The sequence below is a fragment of the Carcharodon carcharias genome, chromosome 11, assembly GCF_017639515.1.
Source record: "Carcharodon carcharias isolate sCarCar2 chromosome 11, sCarCar2.pri, whole genome shotgun sequence".
Lineage (NCBI taxonomy): Eukaryota > Metazoa > Chordata > Chondrichthyes > Lamniformes > Lamnidae > Carcharodon > Carcharodon carcharias.
The window spans coordinates 62,752,122-62,765,153 of record NC_054477.1 but is presented as its reverse complement, the minus strand read 5'-3'; the positions used below and the strand labels follow the sequence as shown (position 1 = coordinate 62,765,153).

Genomic DNA, 13,032 nt, shown 5'->3' with positions numbered 1-13,032 from the left:
ATGGCACAAATTTAAGGTGTAAAAGAACCAGGGGGTGACATGAAAAAAGATTTTACGTAACGTGTGGTTATGACTTAAAATGCCTGAGAAGATGGTGGATTAGTAACTTTTAAAAGAGAATTGGATAAATACTTGGAGAATACATTTGGGATGTAAAGAAAGAGCAGGGGACTGGGACTAATTACATAGCTGTTTGAAAGAGCTAGCACAGGTTTAATGGGCCAAATGACCACCTCCTGTGCTGCACTGTTCTATGATTCTTTAAAGACCTGTACTCTCACTTGCTGCTCTGGTTGGAATGGATTTCCCTTCATTGAATCCAGGTTCTGGGACTGATGCTCCTCACATTGACCTACCTTTCTCCTGGTTTGTTTAATGTTCTCCTTTTGCATCTTTTTCCATCTAATGTCTTTCTGTACCCTTGTCTCTTCAACTAACATTCAGTCTTTAAATAGCACTCAGCAGGCCTACCAGAAATCCTGCCCTGAAAGTGAGCCGGCTGTCCATCCCAATGCAATCAAGTGGTCAGCCTGTCAATCTGGTGTTAATGAGGCCTAACAGTTAAAGTGCTCAGAATGGTGATGTCAGGGGTGCATCGCACCCATCCCTTCCCCCATAGCCAGTTAACATTCCCCCTAAAAACTCAAATGCCTTTCACGTTTTCCTATCCTGTCCTAGTCAAGGCTTGTAAACCTTTCGGTACCCAGTAAACTGAATTGAGGATCTTCTCCCAGCATCTTCAGATCCTTTATGATCCCCGTGAAGGCCAAACCAAAAGAAACAAAATTACCGAACGAAACAATACAATCAATTGACAAACTTTCACTTCTTACAAATTTTACTTTAACAATCAAGCCAAAATCAACATAAATTGAACATAAACATCACGGTCAATATAAACTATAAATTGCACATTAAATAACAGATACAACAAAGATAAATCTTATGAATTTACAGGGCAGTCCACTCACCATATAGAGCACCAATTTCAACCACAAAGTCCTTCAAGACTTTGAACTTCCGCAGATAAAAGTTGAGCTCCTTTTTTTCAAGGATTTAGTCACCGATTCTCATCCGACAGCAGCTTCCAATGAAGCTGAGTTCCACTGGTACAATCTTTAATAAAATCACCTACTTCTCCAGAACCACCTCAAATCTGCTCTCAACGATTTTGATGGCACGGATCTACCAGTATTACATTTATCCAAACACTTGGTGACAAACTTGGGCATTGTACAGCAGAGCCTCGTCAGTCAATTATTTTAAGTCACAGGAACAGCTGCAGCAACCTTGTATTTGCCTTTGTTTTCTTCAGCGTGCTTGCACTGCACCATTGGGTAATCTGAGCTCTGTTGGCTGTTTATCTGGTTTAAACCAGTTGAGTTCCCCTAGAAAACAGTGTCAATGCAACCCAACAGGTGCTATGGGAAAGTCGGTGGCTTAATGGGAGTATAATTGGTCTAATAATCTAGAGACATATGCTAATGTCTCTGGATACGTGGGTTCAAATCCCACCACAGCAGCTGGTGGAATTTAAATTCACTTAATAAATCTGGAATATAAAGCTCGTCTCAGTAACGGTGACCATGAAACTATCATTGTTATAAAAACCCATCTGGTTCATTAATGTCTTTAGGGAAGGAAATCAGCCATCCTTACCCGGTGTGGCCTACATGTGACTCCAGCTCCATGGCAATATGGTTGACTCTTAACTGCCCTTTGAAGCAGCCCAAGAAAGCCACTCAGTTCAAGGGCAATTAGGGACGGGCAACAAATGATGGTCTTGCCAGTGACGCCCACATCCCATGACAGAATAAAAAAATGCACCCAGCAGTTCAGACAATAGCTCGCATATTGTCCCCCACTGGTTGCACGAACTGCAGATTTCAACACGTCTTCCATGATTTTCCTGCACCTTATCAGATGGTAAAATTTCCTGAATGCTAAAATGAGGCATCATTGCAACTCTGCCTTCCAGAATTCCCTCTTCAATTTACTCTGCCTTGCTAAGTTTTATCTCCTTCTGGAATCTCTTCATCCCCCTCTCCAAATATACACATTTTTAGCTACTATTTTGATCCACATAATTGGTTGGGAAGATCCTAAGTATATGGTTGGTACATCAAGGCATCATGGATGCAGAATCATCTCCCATCACTCTGTCTCACAACCAGTTACTACTGAAACACAAACACATAAAATGCTGGAAAAATACTCAGCAGGAGACTCTCCACAGATGCTGTCAGAGCTGCTGAGTTTTTCCAGTATTTTCTGTTTCAGATTTCCAGCATCCACAGTATTTTGCTTTTATACTACTGTAACACACTGCTCTGCCCTACCCCACAAGTCCTTATTTTATTTATTCCTGATTGTTGCTGAGGTTTTGCTTTTGGCTAGATCTAATTATAAATCACCTATCTAAAACTCTGCCAGAGTTAAATGCTTGCATTTGGTAATTACTTTCCTTATTGGGCAGGAGTATTGAGGGGAAATCGATACAAATGGTGGCAACAACTTGCATTTATTGATTTATTTTCTTTGTTCATGCATGTGGGCATTGGTGGTTGTCGAACTGTTGCATTCCAGAAAGGGCATTAACTCTCACCTCAGCTCTGGAATGGAGCTCTTTCGTCCACATTGGGTTCAACGTTGTAATGAGGTCTGGAAGCGAGTGGTTCTAGCAGAAACCAAACTGAGCATTGATGAGCAAATTGTTAGTGAGAGATTGCCATTTGATAGCATTGTTAATGACAACTTCCATCACTTTGCTGATATTTGAGAGTAGATTAATGGAGCAGTAATTGGCTGTATTGGATTTGTCCTGCTTTTTGTAGTCGGGACATACCTGGGCAGTTTTCCATTTTCTTGGTTAGATGCCGGTGTTGTAGTTCTACTGGAACAGCTTGGCTAGAGATATGGCTAGTTCTGTAGCACAAGTCTTCAGCGCTACAACCGTGATGTTGTCAGGACCCATAGCTTTTGCTATATCCAGTGTGCTCAGTCCTTTATTAATATCAAGTGGAGTAAATCACAGAATCACATAGTGCAGAAGAGGCCCTTTGGCCCATCGAGTCTGCACTGACACGTGAGAAATACCTGACCTACCTACCTAATCCCATTTACCGCACTTGGCTCATAGTCTTGAATGTTTGGATGTGCCAAGTGCTCATCCAGGTACTTTTTAAAGGATGTGAGGCAACCCGCCTCCAGCACCCTCCCAGGCAGTGTATTCCAGACCTTCACCACTCTCTGGGTAAAAAGGTTTTTCCTCTCATCCCCCCTAAACCTCCTGCCCCTCACCTTGAATTTGTGTCCCCTCATGACTGACCCTTCACCTAAGGGGAACAGCTGCTCCCTATCCAGCCTGTCCATGCCCCTCATAATCTTGTACACCTCAATCAGGTCACCCCTCAGTCTTCTCTACTCCAATGAAAACAACCGAAGTGTATCCAACCTCTCTTCATAACTTAGATGTTTCATCCCAGGCAACATCCTGGTGAATCTCCTTTGCACCCTCTCCAGTGCAATCACATCCTTCCTATAATGTGGCAACCAGAACTGCACACAGTACTCCAGCTGTGGCCTCACCAAGGTTCTATACAACTCCAACATGACCTCCCTACTTTTGTAATTTATGCCTCGATTGATAAAGGCAAGTGTCCCATATGCCTTTTTCATCACCCCATTAACATGCCCCTCTGCCTTCAGAGATCTATGGACAAACACGCCAAGATCCCTTTGTTCTTCAGAACTTCCTAGTGTCATGCCGTTCATTAAATAGTTCCTTGTCAAATTACTCCTTCTAAAGTGTATCGCCTCACACTTTTCAGGGTTAAATTCCATCTACCACTTATCTGCCCATTTGACCATCCTGTCTATATCTTCCTGTAGCCCAAGACACTCAACCTCACTTTAACCACCTGGCCAATGTTTGTGTCATCCGCAAACTTACTAATCCTACCCCCCCCCCCACCACATAGTCATCTATGTCGTTTACGAAAATGATGACTAATAGGGGACCCAGCGCAGATCCCTGTGATACGCCACTGGACTGGCTTCCAGTCACTAAAGCAGCATTCTGTCATCACCCTCTGTCTCCTACAACTAAGCCAATTTTGAATCCACCTTATCAAATTACCCTGTATCCCATGTGCATTTGCCTTCTTTATAAGTCTCCCATGTGGGACCTTGTCGAAGGCTTTGCTGAAATCCATATAAACTACATCAACTGCACTACCCTCATCTACATACCTGGTCTCCTGCTCAAAAAATTCAATCAAATTTGTTGGGCATGACCTCCCTCTGACAAAGCCATGCTGACAATCCCTGATCAAACCTTGCCTCTCCAAGTGGAGATAGATTCCCTCCTTCAGAATTTTCTCCAGTAGTTTCCCTACCAATGACGTGAGACTCACTGGTCTGTAGTTCCCTGGCTTATCTCTACAACCCTTCTTAAATAGCGGAACCACATTAGCTGTTCTCCAGTCCTCTGCCACCTCCCCCGTGGCCAGAGAGGAATTAAAAATTTGGGTCAGAGCCCCTGCGATCTCCTCCCTTGCCTCCCTCAGCAGCCTGGAACACAAATCATCCCGGACCTGGAGATTTATCCACTTTTAAGCCTGCCAACACCTTGTCACTCGCTATATCAATTTGCTCAAGAACCTCACAGTCTCTCTCCCTGAGTACCATACCTTCATTCTCTTGGGCGAAGAGGAATGTGAAGTATTCGTTCAACGCTCTACCGATGTCCTCTGGCTCCACCCGTAGATTGCCCCTTTGGTTCCTAATGGGCCCTACTCTTTCCCTGGTTATCCTCTTCCCATTGACATACTATAAGGATACCTTGGGATTTTCCCTACTCTTACCAGCCAGAGCTTTCTCATATCCCCTCTTTGGTCTCCAAATTGCTTTCTTAAACTCCACCCTGCACTTTCTGTTATTCTGTTATTCTGCTATTCCATTAATACCTCCACTGATATGCTCCCCTTGTACCTGCCAAAAGCGTCTCTTTTCCTTCTCATTGTATCCTGAATATCTCTGGTCATCCTTGATTCTCTGGGCTTGTTACTTTTTCCTATCACCCTAGAGGGAACATGTTGAGCCTGTACCCTCCCCATTTCCTTTTTGAACATCCCCCACTGCTCTTCTGTAGATTTCCCCACAAGTAGCTGTTCTCAGTCTACCTTGGCCAGATCCTGCCTTATTTTACTAAAGAATGCTCTCCCCCAGTCCAATACATTTTTTTGTAACTTGTCTATTTCTTTGTCCATAACAAGCTTAAATTGTACCATGCTGTGGTCGCTATCACTAAAATGCTCCCCCACCACCACCTCAGCCACCTGTCCGACTTCATTCCCCGGAATTAGGTCCAGTACTGCGCCGTCCCTTGTTGGACCCTCTACATATTGACCTAAAAAGTTCTCCTGTACACATTTCAAGAAATCCACTCTATCCAAGCCCTTAACACTATGTCTACCCCAATTAATGTTGGGAAAGTTGAAATTACCTAATATAATTACCCTATTGTTATTATCTTTACACAGCTCTGCAAATTGTGCATATAATTGCTCCTCAATTTCCCGCTGACTATCTGGTAGTCTATAATAAACATCTAACAATGTGGCTGCCCCTTTTTTGTTCCTAAGTTCTACCCACAAAGCTTCATTCGATGCCCGTCCAAGATATCATCTCTCCTTACTGCAGTAACTGACTCCTTAACTAGTAATGCAATGCCTCCTCCTCTTTTACTCCTTTCCTTGTCTCGCCTGAAGATTCTATATCCCAGAATGTTGAGCTGCCAATCCTGCCCCTCCCTCAACCACATCTCTGTGTTGGCTACGATATCACAATTCCACATGTCAACCCTCACCCTTAACTCATCCATTTTACCTGTAATACTCCTGGCATTAAAGTAGAGGCCATCCAGCCTTGCCTTACTACCTTGAAACTTAATGCAGCTGTACTCCCCTGACTTGATTGTTTTACTGTATTATGATGTGACCCTATTCTGCTAACATTCTGTGTCCCCTCCCCCTGCAGAATTAGTTTAAACTCCTCCCAACAGCACTAGCAAACCCGCCCGCAAGGATGTTAGTCCCGGTCTGGTTCAGGTGTAGACTGTCTCACTTGTACAGGTCCCACCTTCCTCAGACGATCCCAGTGATCCAGGAATCTAAAACCCTCCCTCCTGCACCAACTCTTAAGCCACGTATTGATCTGCGCTAGTCTCCTATTTCTGTGCTTGCTAGCATATGGCACTGGGAGTAATCCAGAGATTACAACCCGAGAGATCCTGCTTTTTTGTTTACTGCCTAACTTCCTGAATTCTTGATGCAAGACCTCATCCCTCTTTCTTTCTATGTCATTTGTACCAACATGTATCATGACCTCCGCCTTATCACCCTCCCCCTTCAGGATGTCCTGCAGCTGTTCAGTGACATCCCAGACTCTGGCACCAGGAAGGCAACACACCATCCTGGAGTCACGTTGACGGCCACGGTAGCGCCTGTCTGTTCCCCTGACTATAGAATCCCCTATTACTATTGCTCTTCCTCTATTCTTCCCCTCCTGTCCAGACAGGCTGCTTGTGGTGCCAGAAGCTTGGCTCTGTCTGCACTCCCTGGAGGAACTAGCCTCTAAAATGGAATACCGATTTGCAAGCGGGACTGCAGGGGACTCCTGTTTCTCTTGGACTGCCTGGTGGTCACCCATTCCCTTCCTACCTCAAGCCCCTTCAGCTGCGGCGTGACCACCTCTCTAAACGTGCTATCCATGATGCTCTCAGACTCGCGGGTGCTCCACAGTGTCCCCAGCCGCCGTTCCAGCTCTGAAACATGAGCTTCCAGGAGCAGCAGCTAGACACACTTCCTGCACACATGCTGGTCCCGGGCACTGGAAATGTTATCGACTTCCTACATGGAGCATGAGGAGCACACCATGGCTTTGAGCTCTCCTGCCATGACTTATCCCTTTAAATTAAACCTTTTAAATCAATTACAATCATCCCTTTCTTAAATAGAGCTGAGGTGAGCTGAGATGACCCACACTAGTTAAGCTTCAAATAGTAATCAACACCTATTCAGGCCCTAACTGGCTTCAGGTGATTGACAGTTAACTGTCTCTCAGTCAGCTGAGTCAGCTACCTTACCAGCCTTTTAACTAGACCATTGAACTTACAAAAGTTAAAGAGAAAGATTTTGCAGTTCAATTCCCACTGTGCACCAAATTGCCAATACCCACACTCACTCTGGCTGTGTCTCACTCAGGATGAGGTCTCTCCCCTGCTCGTGTGCAAGCACACTGAATTGGCTGAAGACTGGTACTTGTGATGCTGGAGACTAAGAGAGACCAAAGTGGATCATCCATGTTCAGTCTTGTCTTTTGCACACAGGTGCTGGGCTCCTCCATCATTGAGAATGGGGATGTTTGTGGTAAGAGGAAGGGTGTGGCCGATTAGGGCCCAAAACTGGAATCTGTGCATGGAATTATGGCTGAGATACTAAATGAGTATTTTGCAAGGAAGAGAATGCTGTCAAAGTCATAGTGAAAAAGGATCTGGTTGAGATACTGACTGGACCAAAAATTGATGAAGAAGTAGTATTTGAAAGCCATACTTAAAATTTAAGTCACCAGGACCAGATGTGATGCATCGAGGATGCTGAGGGCAGTAAGGGTGTAATGATGGAGGCACTGGTCATAAGCTTCCAGTCCTCCTTTGGTATGGGGTTAGTACCAGAGGACTGGAGAATTGCAAATGTTATGTTCAAAAAAGGGTGCAAGGATAAACCAAGCAATTATAAGCCAGTAAATTTAACCTCAATGGGGGGAAAGCTGTTGGAGATGATAATCCAGGACAAAATTAACAGTTACTGGCTGAAGTGCAGATTAGCAAATCATGTTGAACTTGATTGAGCTTTTTGATGAGGTAACCAGGATGGTTGATGTTGTGTAGATGGACTTCTGAAAGGTGTTTGATAAAATGTCACATTATAGAAGTTTAAACTCATGGAATAAAGGGGACAGTGGCAGCATAAATACAAAGTTTAGCTGAGTGACAGGAAACACAGAATTGTGGTGAACAGTTGTTTTTCAACTGGAGGAAAGTATACAGTGGGTTCCCTAGGGGCCAATACTTGGACCACTGCTATTCTTGATATATATTAATAATTTAGAGTTCAGGGCCCAAAACATGGAAGTATTGTAAGCTGTGAGGAGGCTAGTTGATGGATCTGAAGAAGACATAGGCTGGTGGAATGGGTGGTCATGTGGCAGATGAAATTTAATGCAGCAAAGCATGAAGTGGTACATTTTTGTATGAAAAATGAGGAGAGGCAATATAAAGTAAAGGGTACAATTCTAAAGGGGTGCAGGAACAGGGAGACCTGAGCATATATGTGCACAAATCTTTAAAGTTGGCAGGACAAGTTGAGAAAGTGGTTAAAAAGGCATGCGGGATGCTGGGCTTTATAAATAATAGAGGCATATGGTACAAAAGCAAGAAAGTTATGATGAATCTTTATAAAATGAGTAATGTGGTATATGAATTTAAGTGCCAGTGTGATGCTGGGTATGTAGGACTTACATCCCAAAGACTGGCGGATCATGTCAAACAACATGTCCCTTCCACTGTTTGCAATAGGCAAGGTATAAACCGTACCCAACCAGCCCGTTCTTGCAAAACTCAAAACACAGTGTCCAACATTAGATGTGATTCCACGATTGGACAACATTTGCTAAATAATTCTCAGCATGCTAAAAATTATGCTGATAACCAATTGAAGATTTTTAGTCGAGCTGGCAGTGTGGCACATTTGTGTGTATTGGAAACTAAATATATTAATACACAAGGGCCTGTTCTTTGCAGGCAGAAAGAACATGTACAGACAGTGTGCCTGTTTCAGCTAAACAAAATAAGTGATAGCCATTCACTGCTTCATTCCTAAGGGCAATATCTTGACTAATCAGAGTCAAGCTGCCTGGGTTAAATTTCAAACAATGGTTGGCAGCTTACTTCAGTCACCATTAACTGATGCATTCTCCATGGCAGCACCTCTACCAATGTGTCCATTTGCCAACCACTCAGCACTCTCTTCTCATACAGTATAAAGTTGTTGCTTTCCCTGACATTGGTATTCTTGTGATTGTCCTGATGAGTGCAAGACAAAAAGCTGTGACAAAATTTATTTCTTCAGCAATACTCAAGTTTTTAACTACCAAGTGACTATCTTTATAAAACTCTGGTTTGGCCTGAGCTGAAGTTTTGTGCCCAATTTGGGCACCACACTTTAGGAAAGACATGAAGCTTGAAGAGGGCACAGAAAAAGTTTATAAGAATGATTCCAAGAATGAGAGATATTGCCTATTGTGGATAGTTTGGAGAAGCTAAGATTGTTCTCCTTAGGGCAGAGAAGGTTGAGAGGAGAATTGATATAAAGTTCTCAAAATCATGGGGGCTGTACATAGAGGGAGAAACTGTTCCCATTGGCAGAATGGTTGAAAACCCCAAATTAAGTTGGCAAAAGAACCAGAGGCGATATGAGGAAATCTAGAATTTCGTACCTGAAAGTGTACTGGAGGTCGATACAATTGGGATTTTCAAAAGAGAATTGGATAAGCACCTGAAAGAAAAAAAAATGCCGAGCTAAGGGGAATGGGTCTAGTTGAGCTGTTCTTGCAATGTCAGCACAGACACAGCAGAGGGCCATTTGGCCCCCTGCTGTGATGTAACTACTCCAGGATTAACACTTCTGTGCGTCTGCATATTTCACTAATCTATTTACATCCTCCTTAGAGGTCTGTTATTATCATTCTCATTGTTTACTGCAATTCTAAGTTTCGTGTCTTTTGTCAACTTTGAAATGATGTGTACAAATATATTCAAAACAAAAACAGAATTACCTGGAAAACTCAGCAGGTCTGGCAGCATCGGCGGAGAAGAAAAGCGTTGACGTTTCAAGTACTCATGACCCTTCAACAGAACAGTTTTTTGTTTTTATCTCTGTACAAATATGTTGTTGCATTGACTATAGTATTGTATAGCAGAATTTTAACCCATATTTGTTGGAACAGAAAAACTGCTGGCTTGTAGAAGCTACTCAGACTTGCTGGTTCTGTAAATTCTCAGCCAGTGTTACATCTGATCCATTATTGGAGTAGCAGATGAAGACATGTACTTTCTATCTGGTTTTCCAAATACTGTGACCTGCGAGATAAGTGCTCATTACAATTGCTTCAACCAAATCAAGCATACCTGTTGTGTTGCGAGTTTGTTCCACATAAACTACTCCTCCCCTTGCCTTGGAATAGACTTCAGCAAATTTGCTGTACACTGTTATTGTCTGATGCAATCCTGTCATTAGAATTGATTGTACGCTTTGGGTTATTTTGCACAGGGTAAATTAATTCAGGATCATCCAACATACTTCAATTAATGGATATCTCTTCTAACACAGCAGTTCAGGAAATTGTGATTTTTGTTGCAGTTTAAAAACATAAGCATGGAATGAAAAAAAAGGCCATTTAGTTCAGCAAGCTTTTTCTTTCCACACTGCATCTATAGTCTCGCTTTTGAAAATTCTCGCAGCCATTTAATTCCTGAGGACATGTGCTACATAAACAGTCCCCAACCTTTAAAGGTAAAACAGTTCATCTTGATCTGTCAATCTCCTTGAACGTTATTTACCTCATCCAGCCCTTGCTGAACAAGAATCATCTCAGTATATCATTGTGTCAATAGTTTGAATGTTAGGGCTGAATCAGAGCTGCAATGTCATAGCCTCGTCTTTGGCTTGCACTCCCTGCAAGTACAACTCTGTGCTGGGTGCATGGAATCAGTGCAATTGTGACATGACACAAACTGCTTTATTACTGAAATGTATATTCTCCCTCCAACAGATTCTTTGCTGGGATGAAAAGGCTTTCTATATCGAGCAGGAATTCATCTCTTGCAGGGACAGCTTTGTGTGTGCCACCATGCTGTGTCGACAGAACGTATTGTACAGCACCCCAGACAAGTTGCTGCAAATCCTATGTAAGAGGAAGGTGGAATGCCCAGATTTTACCGAAGAGCTACAGTTGTGGATCAAGTACAACCTGGCCAACAGTGCAAAGCTGAAAGCGTAGAAGGATCCCAGCACCAAGACCAAACAGCCCTGGGCAAATGATCAAGAAACAGGAACAGTAGAGGTCCGTGGTGATATTAGCAGTAGTGTGTTACTGTAATTTCAACTTTCAGCCAGAGGCTTCGTTTCATTTAAACTCCTTATAAAATAATTTATGTTTCAATGGAAAAGTTTAGAATCACTGATATGAGCTTTACATTACAAATCAATGACCTCAGATGGTACATTCCTCAAAACCTGTATTGTTATTGTTTTGTTCTTGTGAGATCTCTATTGTTCAATAGATAAATATACAACTACTGCTGGCTTGAGAAAATTATATTTATCATTTTCAGGATGTTTGGAGATCTTTGTCAATGTGTATTAAAATTACTATATCCCCACGTCTTATCTCAAAGTTCAATATATTCCTTTTGTATGTGATGTCTATCGCTATTGCTGTAATATGATTTTCTATTACAATTAATTCCCAAACCTGGACCTGTCTAATTTATATTGGTGGGGAGGGGATTTGCTGGTCTGAATAAACCAGCAAAGGAAAAGCTGGTGAGCACCTATCTACCTGTCTAAATTTATTTTCAGGTAGACCTTTAATTGATCACCCAGTACTCTTATCCAAAACAGGTGAACAGCTGTTTAAATAAGTAAATCAAAGTTGTAGGACCTGCAAGTAATTTTAGTATGCATTGCACATGATTTTGTAACCAGACATTGAGCAGATTAACCATCATCCCTTAAAGGGACCATTGGAGTTACTTAAAAAAACCTAACTTTATAACTGAATATAACATTGGCCACTGTGCCATCTCTTCCTTGGATATTGTAGGTAACAACATATTCTTAACTTTCTAAATGTTTAAGGGATCACTAACTATCCTACACTGAGTTGGCAACTACCAGTAAATTGTACAATGAGCTTCAAAATCTTTTAATTTCAAGAGTGCTTCAAGATCAATGGGAAACACCCTCAAATGTTAGATCTCACCTAGTGCTACCAATATTGCATTGGGAGAAAATCATGCTCAGAACCCATGAAAGACAGGATCAGAGGGGCCCCCAATGAGTAGTAGTCATCAAGTTCTTGGGGAGGCTCTCCACTTTAATTATGGGAGACAATGAGATTTGTGTGACAGTGCATGTTGGTGGGTGCAGACCTATATAACACAATCCTGTAAAACAATCCAAGAGCTTCCTTACTCTTGACCTGTGGGGTTTAGGTAGATAGTTATGATCACCCATTTTTACTGCCTAACTACCACAATAACAAGGACAGAGTAGGACGAGGAAGACCTAAATTATGTGGGTGCAGCAAGAAAATGTCTTGTGTCTAGACCAAGATGATGAGAATGAAAATAATGAGAAGGCTGCACAGGAGTCCTGAAACTGCACCATGTTCCTCTGCTCCAAACCACTCAAAACTCCTGCGTTATTTCATTCCTCATTTCAATGCATCAGCTCATAATCCAGTTGGTCTAAGCGACAATGTAGCAACACATTGTTCAGAGAGAAAAAATGGAACCCAGTAAATGGTATGGCTCAGAATTAATGGGACTTACATCTTGTAGGTATTCTTGAAAGAAGAAAATTTGAGCAACATCACATCAAGATGCAGAAATTAGATCACTATCCAAGGGTATTCAACGACTGACAAGAGTGATGCAGGAGTTTGTACACCTTATTTGAAGCAACATCATGGAAGGTCTTCCCTTTTGCAAGCATCAATGTGATGTATGGCGGCTCCTTTGAGGAAGTAGGTGATAGGATGAATAAAACCCTGCATTCTGGATTTCAACCACTTGGAGCAAAGACAGGTCTTTCAAATCTGATAGCTGCCTAGACCAGACATTCCAGTGGACAAAGATTCAGAGAAATATATTAGCTGTAGTTGGTCTGCAAAGTTGCCATTTCTCAA

At 42.4% G+C, this 13,032-nt stretch overlaps 2 protein-coding genes across 2 annotated transcripts in view; one reads left to right on the top strand and one right to left on the bottom strand.

Annotated features, from left to right (window-relative positions):
• LOC121284019 (protein THEM6-like) overlaps window positions 1–11,594 on the top strand; it is a 44,898-nt gene extending 33,304 nt beyond the window's left edge. The window contains exon 4 of the mRNA XM_041198944.1: window positions 10,894–11,594. Within this exon, the coding sequence (XP_041054878.1) occupies window positions 10,894–11,121 (228 nt within the window). The 3' untranslated portion in view covers window positions 11,122–11,594. The remainder of the gene's footprint in view (window positions 1–10,893) is intronic.
• Window positions 1–13,032, bottom strand: part of cwf19l2 (CWF19 like cell cycle control factor 2) — a 266,997-nt gene that overhangs the window by 1,218 nt on the left and 252,747 nt on the right. The window lies entirely within an intron of this gene.